This window comes from Bubalus bubalis, chromosome 3, assembly GCF_019923935.1.
Source record: "Bubalus bubalis isolate 160015118507 breed Murrah chromosome 3, NDDB_SH_1, whole genome shotgun sequence".
Taxonomy (NCBI): domain Eukaryota; kingdom Metazoa; phylum Chordata; class Mammalia; order Artiodactyla; family Bovidae; genus Bubalus; species Bubalus bubalis.
Genome location: NC_059159.1, coordinates 106,588,141 through 106,612,814, shown reverse-complemented (window position 1 = coordinate 106,612,814; position 24,674 = coordinate 106,588,141). Strand labels below are relative to the sequence as shown.

The following is a 24,674-nucleotide window of genomic DNA, read 5'->3' as shown; positions in this document are numbered from 1 at the left end:
CTGGTCTGGAAACTAAGATCCTGCATGTAGCATGGTGCAGCCCAATTAAGATTCTTTTTTTAGAAAAGTGCTGCATGGGATTAGAAAGGAGAAATGAAATTAGGCCATCATCTGTGGCCATGATTTCCTTTTAAAATGAGCAGAACCTTTTTGTTTTCTTATCTTTGTATCAGACATATAGTTACCTCTGGGCAGATTTCCACATTCAAGGACTTTCTCAGCTGCAGCAGACACCTCTGTCTGTGTAGCAAAACAGAGAACAGTGTTGGTTATTATCAGATCACTGCAGTTGAAGACGAAGAATCAACAATAATGCATTTATTCTCCAAAGGTAATTCACTTCTGAGAGAAAAATCTCCTTCAGAACAGTCACCTTATGAGTGCAGACTTCAGCATCCCCTGAACAACTTGGTTAAAATAGACTCTAGATCTTACTGATTGGCTCCTCATCTTTTCTTTTCCAGAAACCTTCTCTATGTCTACCCACAGAGGCTGAACTTTGCAAACAAAGTAGCGTCTGCCCGGAACATCACAATCAAAATCCAGTTTATGTGTGGAGAGGATGCAAGCAGTGCTATGCCAGTAAGGAGGGGAATACACATTTGCCTCTAAGCAGGGTGGGCTGAACTTCCTTGTCAGTTCACACAGACAAAATCCAGGGCTGAACGGTCTACAGTGTGTGTTGATTCAGGCCAGTACCACTGAGCGTGTGCAGAGCACTTTGTGGCTGGTCCATTACTGGTCCCAGGATACTGAGCCCAGGATACTGATGGGGAATCCGGGTCAGCCTAAGTCGAAACTTATTCCACAGTGAGCTGTGAAATTCAGAAACGCATATCATTTTAGAGGACTGAAACATATGAATTTGTTCCAACCATCCTTACAGCATAGGAAGTAGAGAGACAGGCCCAGGGTGCCAGCCATGTTTGCTGTACTTTCAGTTGTATGCTGTGGTACACATCTCCTCAAGCCCCAGTCCACATCTGCTGCTAAGTCACTTCAGTCGTGTCCGACTCTGTGCGACCCCATGGACTGCAGCCTACCAGGCTCCTCCATCCATGGGATTCTCCAGGCAAGAGTACTAGAGTGGGGTGCCATTGCCTTTTCCGAGTCCACATCTAGAGATTTGAAAAAAAAAAGTGATGCCTAGTAACAATAAACATACACCATCTCAACACCTTCTAGGAATGGATCTTCATCCTGAGGTAGAAGATAAATCAAATAATAATATGTAATGCAGTGTCCCCTAAGGAGCCCCAACCCCCAGAATTTGTGTTTTTTTAACCAGCTGCCTATAAATGAAATGGTGGTTAGCTATTACTGTTTTAAGTCATAGAATTCTATTGACATTTTTTCCAGTGCTCCCATTCTTCAAATATTCACTTTTCATAAAACCATCTTTTAATTAATTAATTTTTAATGGCCAGTTTGTTTTAAATTGAAGTATAGTTGATTTACAGTGTTGTACCAATGTTTGCAATATATACAGTAAAGTGATTCAGTAAACCATATTTTAATGTCCCACCTACACAACGTATCTTCTTACAATGGTTGTGGGGAGGAAACCCTAGGAGGAAGACTCCCCTAGTTCTCACTGCTCTCACCCCTGGCAAGTCTGTCAGGGCTGCCAGGCACAACTCTGCAGATCCTGATGGTAGCCAGGGTGCCCAGCCAGGGACAAGTAGGGGGCAGACTCCAGCCTGTTCACCACTCATCAAGCTCTGGGGCCTGGCACGGGCATTATTGCATCTAGAAGGGAAGGCTCTTCAAAAAGTGAGTCCACTTGTGAAGTCATGGGCCTTTTGGGCTAATGTGTGTCCGAAGAGGAGTCTTTAAATAGCATAAATATGTGGCCAGTGAAGATCCTAATGACAAAAGCAACCAGGGAAAAGAGGCTGGAAAAGGGATCTCACTGAGGATGCAACCCTTTGACATTGCCCTGTAGTACAGACCTCTAGGTGGAGAGGCAAATGCAGAGAGCACTGGCTTTCTAGTCTCACAAGCCTGTGGCCCTCGGTCACTGATGTAGCCCCCTGGGGTCTCAGTTTATTTTTGTAGCCAGTTCTTCTGCATCAGTTGGGTCGCATGTAGAACTCAGCGCTCTTAATTTATAAAAATACAGCTCTATGAGACCAGAGCATCCCACTGGGATGATTGTTGATTTGATTTACTCAAATATCACAGTTAATATGACCCTTTCTATACTGGCAAACAGGTCATCTTTGGAAAATCCAATGGCCCTGAATTTCTGCAGGAAGTGTACACAGCCGTTACATACCATAACAAGTAAGTGTATTTCCCAGTTCTAAACATATGCCAAGCTTGTTTCATTATTTCCTTGATTTTCTGAATCTTCTAGGTGATTCCTCTTACCAGTTTTTAAAATTCAGGGACTAAGGGACAGAGATAGCCCATGCCAGTTCCCTGATTCTGTGTTGCAGACGGACAGTTTTTGCCAGTAACTGTGATCGGGAGAATGTATCTTCAAGAACCTAATACTGTTTTGAGTTTTCTGGAACCTTCTACCCTAGTGTGATACTGAGAGGTTTTATGCTGTTACATAAAGAAAAAAGTGTCCTGCTTAGCTTTGAGATACTGGAGGGGCCAGAAGCAAAATCCAGTCCTTGCTCTATCTCCCTGTTTTCTATACACCACTTCACACCTATGCCACTACCTAACTTTAAGATTTAAGTTGACCAAAGGAGAAATGGAACACTCATTTTTATGTGGGTAAGTTGAGTCACAGAATAATGTCTAAACTGTTATTCACATTTTCAGGACCAGACGGACTTGGATTTGACCCCAGCCTGGTAACCTTGGCCCATTTAAGTACTTTTCTGAACCTACCCTCTTGGACTGAGATGAGGGTTAAATGAGTAATGTACATGAAGCTGTTAGTAAACTTCCGGACTTCATAATTCAGTACAATCAGGTCCCCTTTCCTTCCTGCATCCTTCATTTGTTTCCCCCAAATTTTTGTTGAGTGCCAGCCGAGTGTTGTACCCTGTTCTTGCGGTAGAAATAGAAAAGGAGGTCAGAGCAGGACTCTATACCTCATCCCTTGTCCAAATTAAATTGTTGGATTTTTCTATTGTGTGCAGGGATTTTTTTTTTTTTCCTGACAAAGCTTTTAGTTTGTGAGCAGCCTTATGTAAGTGAAGTGTATCCAGTGACATAAGCTTGATCTCAAGGACTTTCAGCTAGGAGCAGGCTGATGTAAAATGAAGAGTGAGACACCAAGCAGGCAAACCCTGAGGGGCAGAGGGTCCATGGTGTTACAATTTATAGTCAGAGCCGCCATCTTTCTTGCTAAAAGTTATTTGTGTATAATGTGCTTTTGAAACAGGTCTCCTGACTTCTATGAAGAAGTGAAAATTAAGCTCCCTGCTAAGCTTACAGTAAATCACCACCTCCTGTTCACCTTCTATCATATCAGCTGTCAGCAGAAGCAAGGAAACTCAGTAGAAAGTCTCCTGGGATATTCAGTGAGTTGTTTTCAACTGGCAAATTCACACTGCGGTTGCTGGTGCATCCAGGGTACCTGCAGAGATAAGCAACTACATTCTCTTCGCTTGCTTTTTTCCTGTTAGAAGTAGCAGAGCGGAGGTGACTTGACTTAGCAAATGACAATTTCAGGAATGAAAGGTAGTGGGTGATCGCTACTGAAAGAATATTCATTTATAAAAAAGCATTACAATGTGCATTATTTCCAAAGTGTGTGTGTGTGTGTGTGTGTGTGTATGCTTCACATATGAAAATAACTTTTCCTCCAAGGAGAAAGAGTTATTTCTTTAAAATATATAAAAGGTAAACTGAACCTTGATGTTTAGACACACACAAACGTTAGCCTTAAAGAAAAAAATGCTACTAGTTTGGCTCTGAAAGCAGTGAATCATTGATAATACCATCTCAGGAGCTCTCGAGGAATTTAAAATGCAAAGAACTTGACAGAAATTACTGCCTAAAAGAGCCCTGGTCAATATCTAATCATCATTTAGTTGCATTTGATTATTGTGAGCTAGACAAATTGCTAGAATTATATGCTGTAATAAATACCATTTTATTCTTTACATCATCTGTTTCAGTGGCTGCCAATTCTCTTAAATGAACGTCTTCAAACTGGATCCTACTGTCTCCCAGTTGCCTTGGAAAAGCTGCCACCCAACTACTCTATGCATTCTGCAGAGGTAACCAGCAAGCTGGCCATCAGCTGTTTCCTGTCCAGCCATGGTCTTGGACCACCTTTCCAGACCCACTTCCCATTTCTTTTTTTTTTTTTTTTTTTAGTAATCTTTTTATTATATTCACATGCTCAGGGTGAATTCAACCCTGAGCCCTGAAACAACAAAAAAAATATATTACTTAGATGTTTTATAATTTTGGTACCTGAAATAAAGACAAATAGAAAACTATGTCAAAACATTAAAAAGTTGCAAATTTTCATTAAAAGTATTTACATTTGTATTCTAATGCCAAATTTATAGATAATTCTTTTGAATTAGAATACTCTGAAATATGAAAATAATAAATATTGTTAAATAGCCACAACATATTCATGAATGAAATTTCAGTTATTAATTACTGTGCCAAGTTTAGATATTTATGAAAGGCCAAGGTAGCTTACAGTTCCTTTTTACTTTTTTATCCTTTATTCTTGGTTCCATTTCTTTATACATGACCAAGGATGCTCAGTGCATTTTGGGCAGCTGTCATCTGTCAGCACAGGAGGTCTTCAGACAGCACATTGTTCTGATAGGATGGGAGAAAATAACTGTCTTTACAACCTCATTCATTTAGATTATTACCAATTCAGAATGTTGGATAAATTCAAGGCAGCATTGTACGTTGTATTATCTATAACAGAGGGATTTTCAGAATAGTGTATTTTAAAAGGGAAGCAAATACAGCCCACTTTGCTAATAGTCGCTCTCAGTTCCCTTCCTTATAAAAGGTTCCCATGCCAGATTCTTTCAGTTTCTCCTCCGGGTCAGTTGTTACAGTCCTCAGGTGGATATTGGGGCTCTTATTCCTCTAAAGATACCAGTGTCAACAGTCTTTCCCTCCTGTTTCCTGTGCTGCCTCTTTTGCCCACACGCTCAGCTGCAGTCCACTCGTTCAAAGGAGCCCAGTGAATGCTCCGTTCTGCCTGCACCAGCAGCAGCTCTCATGCTTCTCAGTCTCGTTGGTGTGGGTTTACATCAATAAGAATTATTTTGAAGCAAATACCAGACATCATTTCATTTCATGTATAAATATTTCAGTATTTTACCTTAAAAGATAAGGGATTTTTTTTTTTTAACTATCACAGTACCATTGTCATACCTTAAAAATTAACAGTATTTCATAAATATCCAGTCAGTGATCAAATTTCCAATTATCCCATTAATGTCATTTTTTTTAGAGTTTGTTTGTTTGTTTATGTATCAGGATCCAAATAAACTCCATACATTGCTATTGGTTGACATACATGTCTTTTAAGACTCTTAATCTATAGGTTCCTCTTCATCTCTTTTGTTTTCCTTGCATATTTCAAGTTGAAGAATTTCCCAGGAATTTGAATTTTGTTCCAAATTTTAGAGTCAACTTTCTTCCCTACTCTGACCACACAGCACCCATCTCCAGGCTATTCCATTTTATGTTTTCCTTTTTTCCCCCTGGAGAGAGAAGCTTCCATTGCTCTGGGCCACAGGCATATTCCCGCTTTAGATCAAAACTGGTCTCCTGAATGTATTCACAGGCATTATGATTTGGACATACAGCCCCTTGTTGAAGTCCTCAAAACCATCTTTTCAACATCAAGCTGCACATTATAACTTCCTAGAATGCGCAATTATCTTTTTAATGATGCCAAACAAACCTGGATTTGGAGACAGATAAATCTCTATCCAAAACTCAGATTCTGCCATGCCCTAATGTGAACATGGGTGAATTGCTTACCCTCTCTGAGGTTCAAAGATGAAATCTAGCCCATATCTGCCTACAAAGTTGCTCTGAACATTAATTGAGATCATGGATATCAAGCAATGCTTAAGTAAATATTAGTTCTTTTCCCTACTTGCCCTAAGCTATCTATCAATATGCCCTCAGTGTCTCCTAATATCCTTTAGACCCTCACTGTCCAGTATAGTTGCTACTAGCCGCATGAGGCTGTTCAAAATGTGATTTGTCCAAATTGAGATGTGCTATAAATATAAAAATGCAAACTAGGTTTCAAAGACTTAGTAACAGAAAAAGAATGTATAATATCTCATCCACCATTCTGTATATTGATTACATGTTGAAACCATAATCTTTAGGCTGTACTGGGTTCAGTGACACTAGTATTAAAATTATTATCACATTAAATATATTTTAAAATATGGCTACTAGAAAATTTTAAATGACATAGATGGCTCATATTATATTTTTAATGGTCAGTATTGCTTTTTGTTTTTGTTGTTTAGTTGCCAAGTCATGTCTGACTCTTTTGCGACCCTGTGAACTGTAGCCCACCAATCTCCTCTGTCCATGGGATTTCCCAGGCAAGAGTACCAGAGTGGGTTGCCATTTCCTTTGACAGGGATTGAACCCATATCCCCTGCATTGGCAGACAGATTCTTTACCACTGAGCCACCTGGGAAGCCCCTGTATTGCTTTAGCTTACTGCAAATTCCAGTGTCCACAGGAGTCAGACTCTTTAATGAATGCCAGTTCCTGGTGGAATTTGTTCATGCTGGAGACTGTCTTCCCATTTCAAGGTCCCTCTGCTCTTCAGATCAGTGCCATGCTGGGATGCAAGACCAATGTCTTCATATCTTCCAGTTCTCAAACGATGTTAGAAAAGCAGGCTTTCGTGTGAATTTGTCTGATTTTCAAATGTTTAGCAACTAATTCAGCAAAGTTTCTAACACTGGGCCAGACAGCACTTGTCTGCGGGCTGGATCAAGCTTTGGACCCCAGTTTGTGACTCTCTCTGAGATGTGTCCAGAGGTCCCCAACCCATGTATACGTCCTACCCTTGCAAGTACAGCATGCACCCTTTCGTTAAAATGCAAGAGACACAAAACCCGCACTCACATGGCTGTGTGAGTGTGGGCCCTCTTCCCTCAGTGATGTAAGATGACAATTCCCTCAGGATTTTAAGGCAAGAAGTGGTCTCTGAGGACTGCGGGGCTATTGACATATAAATGGTATAAAAAGTCATTTTGAGTAATTAAAGGAGGAGCCTAGAAGGACTACTACTCAGATACGTTTTGTTAAAAGAGAACAAAACTGCAGTCACTCAAAAGCATTAAAATTTCATGCCTTTTATTCTACACTTTGTTCTGGCATTGTCCTGATTAATGGAGAAATCATTAGGATATTACATTAATTCTTAGAATCAGGATTACCACCTGCTGATGGAAGCTTAAATTTGACAGATCACTCACTTCAAACCCCTCCTTTCAGCATGAGAAAACAAAGTCCCAGAGAGTCTCACTGACTTGTCAAAGTAAAAATAATTAGTTTGGTATAGAACTGAACTTGAATCCAGGGCTCCTAACTCTAAGGCCAAGTTGTGTTTTCCAGGGATTTTTATATTTGTATAACCCTGATATCTATTGCCAAGTCACTTTACTCTCCTTGTTAGTAATGAGAAAAGGGAATTGAATTGCTTTTATTTTTCCCTTTTAATACAGAAAGTCCCTTCACAGAATCCTCCCATTAAATGGGCTGAAGGACATAAGGGAGTATTCAATATTGAAGTGCAAGCTGTTTCTTCTGTTCACACCCAGGTAAGGAACATCAAGGTCAAGTTTAAATCAGAGCAAAAGACTAATAATGAAGATGGGGTGCAGCAGAGAGACTCCTAAGGACAGGTCAATGAAAGATCAATGAAAAGCTTTGTGCACGGATAAAACCAAAAAAAAAAAGACCTTTTAGTTCTGTGTGGGAAATTGAAGACCTGTTAGGTTTTATTTAATGTTGAAAGAAATAAAGACCTTATAAAAATGTTGAAGCAGACTGGTACCTGCACTGTCAGATGTTTCTGTCTGTAACGCTGCCATTTTTCCTCCAGCATTTTTTTCAGTTCTACTTTCCCTTCTTTTCCTGCCACTGACTGGGTTTTGCATCGGCTTAGGCCCTTATTTTGGCATTGTGTTTGCCCAGTGTATTTGCTCTTGCCTATAAACAGGTCAGAGTACAAATTAATTTTTCTTCAGTTAATAATTATTGATAGGATCTATGTTGTGCACACCACTCTGTGAAGAAGTCATACATAACCTGGGTCTGAAACATCATGTCTTAGACCTCCTGCTCTGAATCACTAGATGAGTGGCTCTTCCTAGAAGTCACTATTTGATTGTGTTTATGAATCCACCGGTGAGGGTTGATGGGATGAGACCCATGAGGCCTGCCATCTGCCTTCCCAGGACAACCATCTGGAGAAGTTCTTCACCCTCTGCCACTCCCTGGAGAGCCAGGTGACCTTCCCCATCCGTGTGCTGGACCAGAAGATCAGTGAATCGGCACTGGAACATGAGCTGAAGCTCAGCATCATCTGCCTAAACTCCTCCCGCCTAGAGCCCCTTGTGCTCTTCCTGCATCTGGTGCTGGACAAGCTCTTCCAGCTGTTTGTGCAGCCCATGGTCATCGCTGGTCAGCCAGGTAGGAGGTCTTGGGGGGCTGGGAAGAGACAGGCAGTGCCTTATTTTAGAAACATGGGAGCAGGGCCAATGGGATCTATCCAGGCTGTGAATCCAGAGGAGACAAAGTCCACTGCTGTTTTTTTAAGACACCCTGGGTGTTTGAAAAAAGAAACATTAATATAGGATGCTTAAAGTTACAGATATTTTTAAAAAAATAAATGTGTTGAATGACTGAAGGCAGTCCTTTAAATTCCATTCTTAGTAATTGGTGGGGGCTTCCCCGATGGCTCATCAGTGAAGAATTTGCCTGCAGTGCAGGAGATGCAGGAGACTCAGGCTCAATCCCTGGGTTGGGAAGATCCCCTGAAGGAGGGAATGGCTACTGACTCCAGTATTCTTGCCTGGGAAATCCCCTGGACAGAGGAGCCTGGCGGGCCATAGTCCATGAGGTCACAGAGTCAGACACAACTGAGCACACCCGCAGTAATTGATGGATTCCTTTTATCTCTGAACTATTTTTGCTGATTTGACAACAAGGGAATCCAGTGTTTTTAAGAAATAAGATAACCCAGATTAAATGGAAGTAAAGGAACACTGTAAATTGAAATTCAGTGTGGTGTGATCCATTTTTTATTGAGATATAATGTCATACCATAAAATTCACTACAGTGCACAACTCAGTGGTTTTTCGTATATTCACTAGGTAATGCAACTCTCACCACTACCTAACTCCAGAGCATTTTCATCAGCCTCAAATGAAACCCCATGCTCCTGAGCAGTCACCCCATTCTCCCCTCCCCTCAGCCATGGCAACTGCTCGTCTTAAATGTTTACTTTTAACAAATGAACCCTAAATACAATGTGTAAGGCTTCCTTTGGAAATAACATGGTGTAGTGCCTGGGTCCAGTGGCTTTTCTAACTGCTTCAGAAATAGACTGGCTTCTGTAGGCGTCTTTGTTTGCCACTGTTTTCAGCAGGGCTTGTATTATTTTGTGTTTTCCAGCTTAGCAGTTACCTTTGGGTGTCCTCCATGCTGCCAGTACTGTGCTTAGAGTTGTAGGTTTTGCAATAATAATCAATAGGACTTACAATAAAATATAGCAAAGAGCAGCAGTACAGGACGCAAGTCCTCAAAGGAACACGGCTGAATATTGTTGGGAGGATGGTGAATATCCATTTGGGAGGAAGAAGGAGCCCCCAAGAAGACTGTGTTTAGGATGGCTTTAAAGGAGGGATAAAAAGGAAGGAGTCAAAATGAAAACAGTGAGATGAGATGAGATTGGCAAAAGCAGAGAACCAGAGTGTCTGATTCACCAAAAGAAGAGGTTCAGAAAAAAGTCTCAAAATACACTTTTCTGGGAGTGTCATTAAAGAAGGGAATAACACTACTGGGCCATGTAATAGGAGTAAGTCCGTGGGGAGGGAATAATGAACGTGTAGCCTGGGACACACGGGGGAACTTTCAGAGCTAGGGAAAAGCGTGACCTCTGAATCCCTGGGTGTATTATATCCTGGAGGGCATCTTCTGTACCTGCACAGACAAGGTATCCTGTGTTGTCAAGTAACTTCTCATCCATGTAGCTGGTGCCTTTCCAGCTAGATTCCTGCGGAGTGGCCATCTCTTTCTTCCCTGGATTTCTTTCTACTTTCCTCCCCCACATGTTTGGTATACTACATCCCCAGCTGCTAGACAAAACATTCATACACACATTTTGAGCTGACATTTGGGAGTCTAGGGTGTTAAACAGGCAGAATTGTTGGAGGCTCTTATTCTCAAAGTACTTATTCAGAACTTACCTGTGTCAGGCATAATAGAAGGCATAGTGGGGAGACAACAAAGTATGAGAAATGCACTTTGCCCTAGAAAGGCTTCCAGCCTATCAGAGAGACAGAGTTTACCACAGGACATAGTCTAAGAATCTTGTGATATGGTGTCAATTAATCCCGGGACTGAGTGGAGTCAGAGGCTTCCTTGAGGAGATGGGAGTGTGCCAAGCATTGAAGAGTAGGCATGATTTAGTTGGTGGGAGCAACGTGGGCTTTCTAAATGAGGACAACAGCATGAGCAAAATTGCAGAAGTGAGAAGCAGACATGATGGGGACAATATAAAGACTGCCTTAGTTTAAGGAAGTTGAATTTGAACAGGAAAGGGTACCGGGTGGAATAAGTAGGGTGGAGCCAAATTGTGGAGGGCTTGAGCTCCTAAACACACAGCCTATACGGTGAAGCATTGTTTGTACAGGACCAGGGACTGACATAATACACATAAGTTTTTAGGTTAATCTGTGCACCAAGAATCTGTGTTGTGCAACAGCCCATCTCAAACCAGAGTGTGCGTAAGAATGACGTGGGCATCTGGTTAAAATGCAGATTCTGACTCAGTAGGTCTGCAGTGGGGCCTGAGATTCTACACTTCTAACAGGATCCTAGATGATACTGGTGATGTCAGAGCAGTCCCCACTGAGTAGCACCCATTAACAGCATGGTGTCCAGAGGGGAGGCTATCTGGACACGCTCACATCTTTGTCCTGAAAAACCACAGCACTGGCCGAAGGAGAGATGTGAAGTCCTTTGCAGTAGCGGAGCCACACACTGGAATTTACTAAAACAACTCACCCTGCCCCAGGCCACCATCTTGACTGGCCTGGTTCAGCTGGTCAGTGGCCAGGACTCCTTGTCACTGCCCCCAAAGAATGTTCCACCTCAAGTTCATTAAGGACCCACTGTGGGGCCACCCATTTTTCTCTTGGTTCCTCAGCCAACTTCTCTCAGTTTGCCTTCGAGTCCGTGGTGGTCACCGCCAACAGTCTGCACAACAGCAAGGGCCTGGGCAAGGACCAGCACGGGAGAAACTGCCTGCTTGCCTCTTACGTGCACTACGTCTTCCGCCTGCCAGAGCCGCAGAGAGACATGCCCAAGTCAGGTACCATCACCCCTGAGCGTGGGAGTCTGGTGGGCAGGGCACCCTCACCCCCACCCCACTGCTACAGAATTCCAAATAAAATTAAAAGCCCAGAAGTTAAATTTTATTTTTCAGAGTGAGAAAAACTTACATGAATGTTGAAATTGAAAGCTTATTTCTAGATTTTTCTGTCTTGCTTTCTATCAGCCTTCCTCCTCTTTTTTTGTACTCTGAGCACTTATTTTTTTCTGCTTGTTTGATAATCTGTCACTGATCTTTACCCAGTTGGTAATTTCTAATTCAGCTGAGAATCTCTTTTTGTAAGAGCTGGGGAAGTAATAACAGATGCCTACAATTCTAGGAGAATAATGATAAGGAAAAAATATGTCTTTGATAGCAGTGGTAAGCAATGGCTCCTAAACTTTACATTATGAAAAAATAAATCCTTTTTCTCATTTCCTCCCAAACTAAACAGAAATAATAATTCATTTCTCCACTCAACCAGAGCATCTGGTCAGCATGATATAAAAAGGAGCGTCAATCAGTTAACAAAATTCCAGGCCCTAACAAAGGAACTTGGCATGTTTATTAGTCCATGTAGCCTCATTTCAAGTAAACCTATAATTTCAAGTGTTTTTAAAAATACTTGTAATATTCACAGACTTGCATAATCACCTTTGAGTATGTAAATACTTAAAGGCGAAACACCTTGCTATATATAGTGTATTCTTATTCTTATAAGGCTCAGAGGGTTCCTTGGATTCTCAAATCTCAGAAATGCAAGACTTATAAATCTGTCATCATTTAAATATTAATAAATAAAAATACCCACATTTCCAGCTTGTCTTGAGAAATAATAAGCCAGAGCTGAGGAGCAGCCCTTGTCTTTGGATGAGACGTGTGCTCGCAGTTTACCACAGTCCTTACCTCTGCCCACTGCCTTACACCCTATCTTTCCCCGCAAAATTGTCTCCCTTAGGCATTTGCTAATAAGACCCTAATTCCAAGACCTAATCTGTTGAGTGTCTGCTCTACTATCTACCCCATCCCTCGTTGGTTCCTCCCCAAATCCAGTAAGTGACTCTGATCCCTTTCTGTTGACATGCCTGTACCTGGTGGGTTGCAGGTGGCCCCACTGTCCTCCCGGACCCTCGCTACCACACGTATGGACGCACATCTGCTGCAGCTGTGAGTTCGAAGCTGCTGCAGGCCCGGGTGATGAGCAGCAGTAACCCAGACCTCGCGGGGCCACACTGTGCAGCAGATGAGGAAGTTAAGAGCATCATGTCTTCAAAGGTAAGGCAGGTGTCAAGCCCTGGACTGAGACGTGGGCTATTTAACTTCTGACTAACACCTGGAGAGACAACACAAAATCAACCACTCCTGCTGCCTGCTGTCTTGGTCAAATGCACAGCTTTCAGGTTATTAAAATGCTTTTCTTTTGAAATTACTGAGACCATTCTGAAAGATGTAGAGGCAAGACTGGCATTTGGGGGTCTGAGCAGAGTTAGTGGACTTTGGTGGGAAGTTTCTTGAGCATAGCTGGTTTAGCCCCATGGCATCTGTGAATACCTTAAGTTTTATTTTCAGGGAAAAAATTAGCTTTAACAGTTTTTGATGCCTAGAAAGGGCTTTTTTTCCTTTTTTTTGTATTATTTTTTAATACCTGCCTTTCAGATTTATTAACATCCATAGATTGATTATCCCATGTAAGAACCCCAAAGATCAAAGCCAAGTTTTGTAAACAAAAATTGAGATCCTGAAAGGGTCGGTGACTTGCCCTAGATTGTTTTCCTTTCATGAATTATTTTTTTCATAAACTTTTTATTTTATAAAATTTTGGATATATAGAATTACATCTATATATAACTGAAAATTTTTGTGTGCTCAATAGTTTTCCAGTTATTAATATTTTACATTAAAATAGCACATTTGTCACAATTAATGAAACACATGTAACATATTATTACCTCAAATTTATGTTTTATTCAGATATTCTCAGTTTTTCCTGAATGTATTGTTTCTATTCTATTCTATCGCACCTAGGATACCACATTATATCTTGTAGTGATATCTCCTTAGCTCCTTTAGGTTATGACACTTTCTTAGATTTTCCTTGTTTTTGAGGACTTTGACAGTTTTGAGGCATACTGGTCAGGTATTTTGTAGAATGCCTCTCGTTTGAAATTTGTTTTAATTGTGATACAATTCACATACTAAAAAATTCACCCTGTTAAAATGTATAATAAAGTGGTTTTTCATGTATGTACAAAACTGCCATGAATTCTTAATCTAATTTTCTTTCCAGTTATCTGTGACCTCAGGGTGGCTAGTCTTTTAGAATAAAGTCATTTTCTCTGATGAAGATAAATCAAACTCTTTAGGTTTGACATCATTTCCCTTGAGACACCCACTTGAGACAGTATGTTGTGAGACAGAAAATCTGGAGACCAGGGTTGGGTCTTGATCTGATCGCACTCTGGCCTGTGGTCATGGGCAAGTCTGTTCCTACCCTGAGCCTGATTTTCCTTGGTTCTGCAGAGGTTCTGAACCCTGGATGAATGTAAGAATCATCTATAGATTCACTCTTAGAGATTCTGATGATATATAGGTTATATCTTATGAAATAGTGTGAAATACCCTTTTTGATATACCGAATAAATGCAAGGATGTGCTGGAGCTGGTTCATATCAGTTTCTGAGAACTAATTGTTAAATTTCCAGGAATTTTCTGAACCAGTTGTTAAACACAGACATTATTAAAAATTAAATTATATCAATTAACACATAAGTTATATGAAAAACAAAGGTAATCTAAATGCATTGTGGTCTTCTGGAACAGAACAGGACACAAGTAGAAAAACTGGTGAAATTCGAATAAAGCCTATGGTTTAGTTAACAGTTAATGTGCAATGCCAATCTCTTAATTTTGACAAATATACCATAGTTATGTAAGATATAACATAAGAGGAATTTGACGAAGCGTATCCAAGAACTTTCTGTGCAACATCTGCAACTTGTCCATAAATCTGAAATTATTCCATTTTTACAAGGGAGTTCTCAAATCTCATCCCTTCATAAGTATTTTACTATATTTTATTGTTATCTGTATTTTCGAGGTTATTTATGTCTGTTGTTTCTGTGCAGTGGAAATACTATGTGGTCGGTTTGCATTTCTCTTCCCAACACCATATTCAGTAATGTCTTGTTAACTTGAAATCAGGCATGACGGAGGCATTCACAGCACAGTAATTGGCAAATTCTACAGATCAGCCCCTCCCCTCTGAGAGCTGGTTGTTAGGCATTTGCCAGCGCACCGTGGTTCACTTTCACATCTAAGTCCCCTTTAGGCAATATCATTTCAGATTGCCTAGGGGAGAAGTGGATAGCAGCTATTACTGACAGATTTGATTTTTACAGTTTCCTTTAATGAAAGTGAAGATTTTTAATTTCTCTGTGGAATGGGTTAACAGTTTTTAAATTATTTGGTAGTAAGGGGAGAGAATTTTGTCTAGAAGAATCAAGCCTCATCTTCCTTTCAGAAGTGTGTATTTTGTTTTGTTTTTTTTTTTTTTGGACAAATTATTAAATAGTGTCGAGGAGACTGAGAACAGTACCATGTTAACCCACAGAGAGGCACTATTCCCACACATATTTTTCCCCTTCTCTTCCAGTTAAGTCAGAGACTTAGTTGAAGGGACTGTTTCTTAACTAGGATGTGACTCTAGGTGGCTCCATACCAGCTAACAGTGAATATCTCCAGAGCAAGTAAAGTTAGGTATACTTTACCTTATTTGCTTTGTTTTATGTTTATTTTTGGCAGTTGTTTTACCTTTGTAACCAGAAAAAAAAAATACATTAACAATGAATTCTAAGCTGATTTCCAGGCCATTGGCTCATCTTTCTGGGGACCACTGTGGGTTGACTGTGGAGTCATGGTTTGTGTATTTCAGATTGCTGATCGCAGCTGCAACCGGATGTCTTACTATTGCTCCAGCAATAGTGATGCTCCAAGTTCAACAACAGCCCCCAGGCCAGTCAGCAAAAAGGTACCGAACAGGGCCGTGTGAGGATACGTTGCCCACCTTCTCACTGTTATTAAAAATAGTACTCTCCTTCCTTGTTCCTGCCCTTCTAATGTACACACCGAACACACACACACACACACACACACACACACACACACACACTTTGGCAGCCCTGTTCCAGATCCCCCATTTTTTGACCACCCAATTACCTCCTAACTCAGTGGTTCTCCAACTTACTGTGCATCAGAAGTACTTGGGTGGTTTGTCAAAACTGACTGCTGGCCCCTAGAGTTTCTGATTCAGTAGATCTAAAGTAGGGTCCAAAATCACTGCAGATGGTGATTGCAGCCATGAAATTAAAATGCTTACTCCTTGGAAGGAAAGTTATGACCAACCTAGATAGCGTATTCAAAAGCAGAGACATTACTTTACCAACAAAGGTCCGTCTAGTCAAGGCTGTGGTTTTTCCAGTGGTCATGTATAGATGTGAGAGTTGGACTGTGAGGAAAGCTGAGTGCCGAAGAATTGATGCTTTTGAACTGTGGTGTTGGAGAAGACTCTTGAGAGTCCCTTGGACTGCAAGGAGATCCAACCAGTCCATCCTAAAGGAGATCAGCCCTGGGATTTCTTTGGGAGGACTGATGCTAAAGCTGAAACTCCAGTACTTTGGCCACCTCGTGCAAAGAGTTGACTCATTGGAAAAGACTCTGATGCTGGGAGGGATTGGGGGCAGGAGGAGAAGGGGACGACAGAGGATGAGATGGCTGGATGGCATCACCGACTCGATGGACATGAGTCTGAGTGAACTCCGGGAGTTGGTGATGGACAGGGAGGCCTGGCGTGCTGCAATTCATGGGGTCTCAAAGAGTTGGACAGAACTGAGCGACTGAACTGAACTGAAAATAGGGTCCAAGGGTTTACATTTCTGACAAGTTCCCAGCTGATGCTAGTCCAGGAACCATACTGTGTTAGCTTCTTTTTTAGTAAAAGGAGAAGTGGGGACAATTCATCCTCAACACAGTGAAGGCAGTAACTAGGTATCATTTATTTCACTGGCAGCCCACTCCAGTATTCTTCCCGGGAAAATCCCATGGACAGAGGAGCCTGGCAGGCTATAGTCCATAGAGTCACAAAGAATCAGACATGACTGAGCATGAGCATTTCAATACTGTATCAGACATGAAAAGCTTCCTTGTAATTCTTTATAATCAGCCTTACCTATGAATTCAGAGACTTGACAAGCTGTTAAACCACTCACCAGGTCTCTTTATATTAATAGAATTCTTCAGTTGTCACATGTTGTGTGATCTAAGGGTGGGGAATTAAAAAAACACTGTCTGCCCCAAGTTTTCACCTCTGCCTGGTATCCAAGGGTCTCACCAATTTAGTCGCTACTTAAGTTAATGCCTTGAGTGTCTTTCAAGACCCTTATAAAAATGTAAATATGCTGATTAGAAGCCTATTATAGGAAACTCTTTGCAGAAGCTCACAGGGAAATATGTGTATTCAACAGGCCCCAAGGGAATGAGCCTCAGCACAGCTCACTTTGGCCTAGGTGGGGGAAAGATCAGGCATGGGGAGGCCCTGGAAGGTCCGGTGCTGCAGACTTGGCACAAATCTGGGCCCCGCTTGTCTGGAAGGTGGTACCAGGAGTTAATTCTAAAAGAAGAAGTGAAAGAACATGTATGAAGTGTTGAAAATAAATATGTCACTTACTCTAAATCTTAGCTTTGGGCTTTGCGGGGACTGGTTACAAGTACTGTTTTCCTTCTTAAGGACCATGATTTGCCTACACCTGTTTTCTTCAGGCAGGGCCTGATTTCTTCTGGGAGCAATTAATTTGTTTTGATTTTGTTTCTGGTCATTTCAGTGACCAGCAGAGAATCATTTCATTTCAGGGGGAGGTCTAGCCACTGTGTCTCCTTAGTTGCTCAGCAAACAGGGTTTAGCTGCTTGGCTATTTTCTGTAACCTCCAGAGCAAGGTGTTCTTGTAATAATGTTGCCTGGTAAGCAACACAAATTACTTTAAGCAGCAGCTTATCGTCCTCTAATCTCCTCTTGCCATAAGACTCTGGCGGTCAAACTGACCTATTTTCCGGCGGTTACCTTTGAAGCTCGTGGAGCATCTCTTTCTTACAATGGGAAGACCGGGTATAGCTGAGTTACATCACAGGCGAGCTTAGACCACCTGCTAGATTAACATGCAGCCCTGCACCTCTCCCAAGAGGAGGAACTTCCCTGAAGTCTCAACATGTTTTCATATGTATTAAAATTGTAAAGGTTTGTCTCACTCAACAGAATGAAGTGGGACCAATGACAAGCAGAAACACTTTAGCATTCTCCATTTGTCCCCATTAATCATCCAGGGATGTCATCAGTTCAAATACCCAGATATCTGCACAGAGAACTTTCTGTTTGTCTCCTTTTAGTTTATGTGAGTAACTCTTCAATTTTACTGTACTTAAGAATCAGTAAATTGTGTTGCGTACTTACCATACAGTGTGGGTAATTTAAAGGTTTATCAAGGGTAAGCTTTGCTCTAATCAATTTTTACTCTGAGTGTTGACTTTAAAACTTTATTTTCACATATGCCATTACCCTAGGATGTGATATTAGGGTATTCAAGTAGTTTCAGCTTTCTTACCCACTGAGCAATTAAAAAAAATGAGTTCATCTGTGTTTATTCTACATTTTATGGTTGTAAGATAAATGAAATACACAGAAAATGCTCAGATGTCATTTTTGCCATCAGTTAGAGTAACCAGCTATTCCAGTTTACCTGGGTCTTGGGGGGTCCTTGGGATGCAGGGCTTTCCATTTTAAGGCCAGGATAGTGTTGACTGGTAAAAAAAATGCACAACCTAAAATTTGAGAGTTATGTTTTATTGGGGGACGTTATTGAAGACTGAACCCTGGAAAACAGTCTCTCAGTTATCTCTGAGGGACTATTTCAAAGAGTCAAGGAAAGAGCCAGGATTTATAGGAGGTTTTACTGGAAAAAAAAAAAAAACCAAAAACATGTAGTTGCACATCAAAAGATGTTCACAAAAACTAGAACATCTTGAGTTAATGATTTTAGTTTTTTCTATACATGGGAAGCTACAAAGTCTGGGCTCATTGAAATTATTCCTTAGATATGCACCTTTACTATCTAGAGTCAGTATCCTGTCTTTCTCCATCCTGACTTCCCCTCAGGGTGCACTGTCTGCTCCGTCATAGTGACTGATGGCTTGATGGCCTGGAAACATGTGTGGCTTAGTGAAATAACAGGCAAACTGACATGGGTTGGTTGCCTCACCTTTATTGTTAACTTTGTTCGACATCAAAGCTGTTGTCAAGAGTATTAACAAGTATCCAGATAAACTAGGGAATAGGGAAGATGCAAAAGGTGTAAAAAATCACTGCTACATTTGCAGTCAGATGAGCAGTCTCATGACTTGGTGAGAAGTGTAGACATAAAGTGGAGCATCAGACCCTGGGACACAGAAGTTTAGAAACTGAGAGAGTTCAAGCTGCTACCTCTATACCTTTTAACACAGATGATCTACTAATAAGACTTCCCTTGTAGCTCTGCCTGTAGTGCAGGAGACCCAGGTTCAATTCCTGGGTCAGGAAGATCCCCTGGAGAAAGAAATGGCAACCCACTCCAGTGTTCTTGCCTGGAGACTCTCATGGACAGAGGAGCCTGGTTGGCTACAGTCCATGGGGTCACAAGAGTTGGACATGACTTAGTGACTTAACCACCACTACTCATAAACTGAACTCATCTCATTTCCCACAAAGCCACAGATGGATTATAAAAACAAAAATTGTTCTCTCTGGAAGGAGTGGAGTTACCATCTTGATAGTGTTTCTCTAATCGAGGTTCCCAGCACATAACCTCAGGCCCCATTCCAGACCTGCTGGATCTGAAACGCTGGAGGTGGGCTCAGCAATCTGTTTCTTAGCAAGCCCTCCAGGGGATTCTGATGCACATTGAAGTCTGAGAACTACTGCTACCAATCGAGTTTATATATGAGAAAACTCGGGGTTAGGAGAGGAATGCTTTACACATGGTCACGCAGAGGGTTTACAGTGGAACCTGGGAGGAATATAACAGACAGTCCCAGTTCCAACTGCTGCCCATGAATGCTTCCCCCGTAGAAGCTTCGTTTCCCTGATGAGGCCATTCCTTCCAATCTAGCTCTCCAGTACAGTACCACCACCAGCCTTCTGCCTGCTTAAAATGCCCTCCAGTCTCAGATTATTTCAGCATTGACTTAACTATCCACAGTGGTCTAAGACATCTGGGACAAATGCATCAATACTAACAGACTATTACAATTGGGAAAAAAGGAAAGTTGGCAAATAAAACACCTAATACAGACTGTCATTACATACATGTAATGTTTTTGTGTTTGTTGTCCAGCATTTCCATGAGGAGCTTGCCCTACAGATGGTGGTCAGCACTGGAATGGTGAAAGAAACAGTCTTCAAGTACTCCTGGTTCTTCTTTGAGCTTCTGGTGAGATTCTTGCACGTGTATATCTATGCTCAACAGGGCACGAACAGCACATTTAGACAGACAGTGAGGTTCCCTGTAGTAGGAACTGACATCTTCTCTACTGAATTGCTCCTGCAGAAAACCTGGGCTCATTCTTTCAGTGTTAACTCTCCCTTACCCCTTCATCCACCTTCCACCAAACTTTACTGATTCTGCCTTGAAAATGTGCCTGCACCTGCCACATCTCCCCATCTTTACCACTCCCCGTCTGCTCAAGCTGCCATCATGCCTGCAACCACATCCTCTTTGCCCACATACACTCATTTTTGCCCTCTGCCCATCCAGTCTGTATAGGGCAACTCAGTGTTACCAGATAATGACACTTTTCTCTTTAAAACCTTTTCAGTTTCAGAGTACCGGAAATAAAGCACACATTTTTCTTATGGCCTAAAAAGCCCTTGTATGATTCTGCTTTCCTTCATCTCTAACCTTGTCTTAAGACCACTCCCCCCTCATTCAGCCACATTGTTTCCAGTTAGGTCCTTTGAAGATGCTGAGGCTTTTTCAGTCTCAGAGCCTTTTTAAGATGCTCTCCCCACTCCCTACCTTTCACTTCCCCCATCTCCTGCACACATACACACTTTGGAGGCGGAGGCGGGGGCGGGGCTGCGTGGGTCTTCTCTTTAGGTCTCAGCTTTAATATCTAAGAGGCCTTTGCAAACTTCCTCATACCTTAATATGTCTACCACTCTATTCCTCTCTTTTTAAACACCCTCTTTATTTCCTTCTTAGTGCTTATCACAATCTGTTTTTCTCTCTTGCCTATTGGATTGCTAGGATTTGGGTCTATCTTCTTCATTATTCTATCTTTAGATGCAGAACATGGCTTGACATCATACAAGCACCAACTAATACTCATTGAGGGGAAAAATGAAACTTGTAGATACGTTTACCTGCAACTTCCATCTGTTCTTTAGCAGAAAATCAAACAGTATAACATACTTTTTAATTTAAAAATGAAAAGAATAATAGTAATACCTATTTTATACTGGAAGTGAAAGGATTTTACCATAAAGCCACAAGAATAAGCATTTTGTCAATGTTTATAAATAGAGATGCATTGTAAAATTAGCTTAAATGAAAAAGTATGAAAACACAGACACTAACTACACAAAAATACACACACAGACAATCCAGAGGATAAAGTGGATTGAAATTTAGCAATAGCGTTAGCTTCACATTGACTGGATGTTTTTCCTCTGTGACACGGTTTTTAAGTGGATAATTTTTTTTAAGAGAAAGATGGTAGGATTTTCACCTGAGCTCTAGTTTATCTGTGTAAGTTCAAGCCCAGGTGAAAGAGGACAATACTGAACATAGAGAACAAGACATGTTCTCTATGAACATGGAACAGGACATAGAGAACAAAAAGGTCAAAAGAAACAAAGCACACATTGTTGAGGAACTGGGAAGTAATGTGCAGTAGAGTTGAAAAGAAGTCAGGCCCCTGCAGCAGAAGCACATCAAGGGCTCAGATCCGCTAGAGCAGCAGTCCCCAGCCTTTTTGGCACCTGGGACCGGTTTTGTGGAAGACAGTTTTTCCATGGACCAGAGGTGAGGGGAGGTGGTTTCAGGATGATTCAAGTGCATTACTCTTACTGTGCACATTATTTCTACTATTATTACATGAGCTCCACCTCAGATCATCAGGCATTAGGTCCCAGAGGTTGGGGATCCCTGCCCTGCCTTAGAGTTCCACCAATTTCCCATCCCTCACTGGAAAAAAGTATTGCTAGAGATGTCTTTTCAGAGCACAATGCCAGATGCCTGCAGCAGAATCACCTGTGGGTGCTTAATGAGAATCACGCAGATCTGGACCCCTCCCTAGAATACTGACTGTGATGAGGAGCAGGGAGCCAATGGTGCAAGTGCCTTCCAAGCGGGGAGTCTACCCAAGTGCCTTCCAAGCACGCTGAAGATCCACTGGTCCACACTGCCTCTGCCCTGTGAGGCCCGAACGGAGCTAAAGGTCTTTATGAGCAACCAGCACCAGGAATTTGCATTCTAAAAGCCAAGCTGATTCAGGTGGATGGCTGCAGCTCACAAGTCTTGGAGCAGCAGCATTAGCAGTGAGACACAAGCTTTGTGCTTTGGCAGGAAAAGACTGGCCATAAACTCTTGAGGGAAGAAAAGAATCAAAACCACCACTATCATGCCCAGTACATCCTGCTTCTTTGTACCCATCCCACCCACCATCAAGTTTCTCCATAAAGATTTACACCGCTCATAATCCATCTATAGATAATTCATACAAATAATCTTCAACTGAGTTGATCTTCCATACTGCAAATTTTGAAAGACATGAAGCAAAAGCTCATTTTGATATTATAGAATCTCCCTGATGGCTCAGATGGTAAAGAATCTTTGTGCAATGCAGGAGACCCAGGTTGAATCCCTGGGAGAAGGGAAGATCCCCTGGAGAAGGGAGTGGCTACCACTCCAGTATCCTTGCCTGAGAATTCCATGGACAGAGGAGCCTGGCGGGCTGCAGTCCATGGGGTCACAAAGAGTCAGAAACAACTGAGCGACCAACAGATTTTTCATTTAGAAGAGAGTCCCAAAGGAAAGCAGTATCTCGATTCAAAGATGTTTCATGTTGGGAATTCCCTGGCAGTCTAGTGGTCAGGACTCTGAGCTTTCACTGTTGTGGCCCTGGGTTCAATGCCTAGTTGGGGAATTAAGATCCTGCAAGCTTCATGGTGAAGCCAAAAAAAAGCAGAAGCCCAAGTTCAAGGAGTCCTGAATGATGTAGTCTGTAGAGATCAGCTTCCTAGGGCTCAGCGGTAGACAGAGAAGGGCAAGAAAAGGAGCTAGGGTGGAGGCAGATGGAAAAGTTGCAGCCCCAGCCAGACTTTGCAAGGAAACTGATCTTGGATTCAGACTGGGTGCCCAGTCCTCCACACGTTGCTTATGCAGTTGCCTTACAGATGCATAAAAACGTGTTTCAACACCAAAACAGCTGTTTTCCCAAGAAGCCTGAAGAGAAAGGAACTACAACCTCCTTGGGTTTAGCCAACTACCTAGGCGATTTAACACCCTTTAGTTATATTAATGCCCACGTGCTAATGAACAACCACTTTGGCATCATCATAGCTGTTGAAAACAATCCTTGGGCAGATTTCACAGTTGCTAATGAATAAATCCCCATGCTTCCAGAAACTGCTGAGCCAGACTTTGGGGACACAGAGGTAAATGGTGACTGCTTTACCCCAAAGTCGACACCAAGGGTTTCTTAGTATCCCTGCTTTGAATGGGTCACAGAGGCCCATATGGAGGAAAATATCTTCCTGCCTTAACCCACACCACAAATAATGACCACGAATCCACTACTATTTCTAATGTGTGTTTCTCTCTGGAGATGCAAATGACACAGTAAGTTGGCAAGTAGCTGACAGGAAGTATGGTATTGTGAGGATTATCTATTTGGTTGTAGAATGGCCAAACTCAGCAGGCAGGAGCCAAACACAACAGTGAGTGCTAAAAACCCAGTACTGGGGTGGGTTAGGCAGTGGGGAATCAGGAGCAGGTAGCCCCAAACAAAGGGGCTTGTCTTCCTCCATCCTTAGTTAGGATCATAGCGAGAGAGGTACTTTGTGGGACAAAAATTAGGTCCAGTTCCTATATCTCATTCAGGTCCTCCACTAAGGATTTGTAACTCTGGGGGGTACAGACACATCCCTGTGTCCTGAGCCAAAAAGGACTCTACTGTGAAAAGAAACTGGGGTTCTTACCCTGGGCTTTAGGATTTTAGATTTTTAGGTCTTCCCCAAGCTGGCTATGGCATTGTCTTAAAACATATTTACCTATCTATCTGCTTTTGCTTCATAATTTACCTTTTTTTTGTTTTTTGATTGTTTGTTTCTTTTTTTTTAATCTCTGTTTATCTCAGTACTAAAGAAAATTGCCAGCCCTGGCTTCTTAGAAACAGAAATCTGCTATTAGAGCTCTTACAAAGGTGAAAGTATTAATCATTCAGTCATGTCCGACTCTTTGCAGCCGCATAGACTGTAGCCCACCAGGCTCCTCTGTCCGTGGAATTCTCTAGATGAGAATACTGGAGTGGGTTAGCCATTCCCTTCTCCAAGAGATCTTCCCAACCCAAGGTTCATACCCAGGTATCCTGCACTGCGGGCAGATTCTTTATCATCTGAGCCACCAGGGAGGCCCAGCGCTCTTAGGAGTGAAAGTCATTTTCCCATACACTGTCTTTGTCCCCTCTCCTTCCAGTCCTGACCTAGGGGGTCACCTTGAGGCAAGTGTGGGCAGTTTAACGTTCCGGGGCCATTTGTTTTTGCAGTGTCTCTCAGACTATCATGGACACATTTATAGAAGGGGCAGACACCCAACCATTCCATCTCCCAGCCTTTCCCATCCAACTGTTTCTAATAGCTCTGAGAGTTTCCAACAAGGACAGGATACAACCTCAGACTCTATCAAATGGACTGTATTGACCCAGGAATCTCCTGGCCCAGGAAGAAGTCCCCAAAAATAAGCATGATGTTGATTTAAAATTGTGATAGGCATTGAGCTGGTGTTGTCCTAGTCATAATGCAGGCTATCACTGATTGATATATAGGTTTTTATTTAAAC

General features: G+C 41.9%; 1 protein-coding gene across 1 annotated transcript in view; it reads left to right on the top strand.

Annotated features, from left to right (window-relative positions):
- Positions 1 to 24,674, top strand: part of DOCK8 (dedicator of cytokinesis 8) — a gene marked incomplete in the record, with an annotated part of 208,370 nt that overhangs the window by 123,440 nt on the left and 60,256 nt on the right. The window contains 10 exon segments of the mRNA XM_045165057.1: positions 465 to 582; positions 2,216 to 2,286; positions 3,347 to 3,485; positions 4,086 to 4,187; positions 7,659 to 7,754; positions 8,394 to 8,628; positions 11,370 to 11,534; positions 12,640 to 12,809; positions 15,466 to 15,561; positions 19,950 to 20,045. Of these exon segments, the coding sequence (XP_045020992.1) occupies positions 465 to 582; positions 2,216 to 2,286; positions 3,347 to 3,485; positions 4,086 to 4,187; positions 7,659 to 7,754; positions 8,394 to 8,628; positions 11,370 to 11,534; positions 12,640 to 12,809; positions 15,466 to 15,561; positions 19,950 to 20,045 (1,288 nt within the window).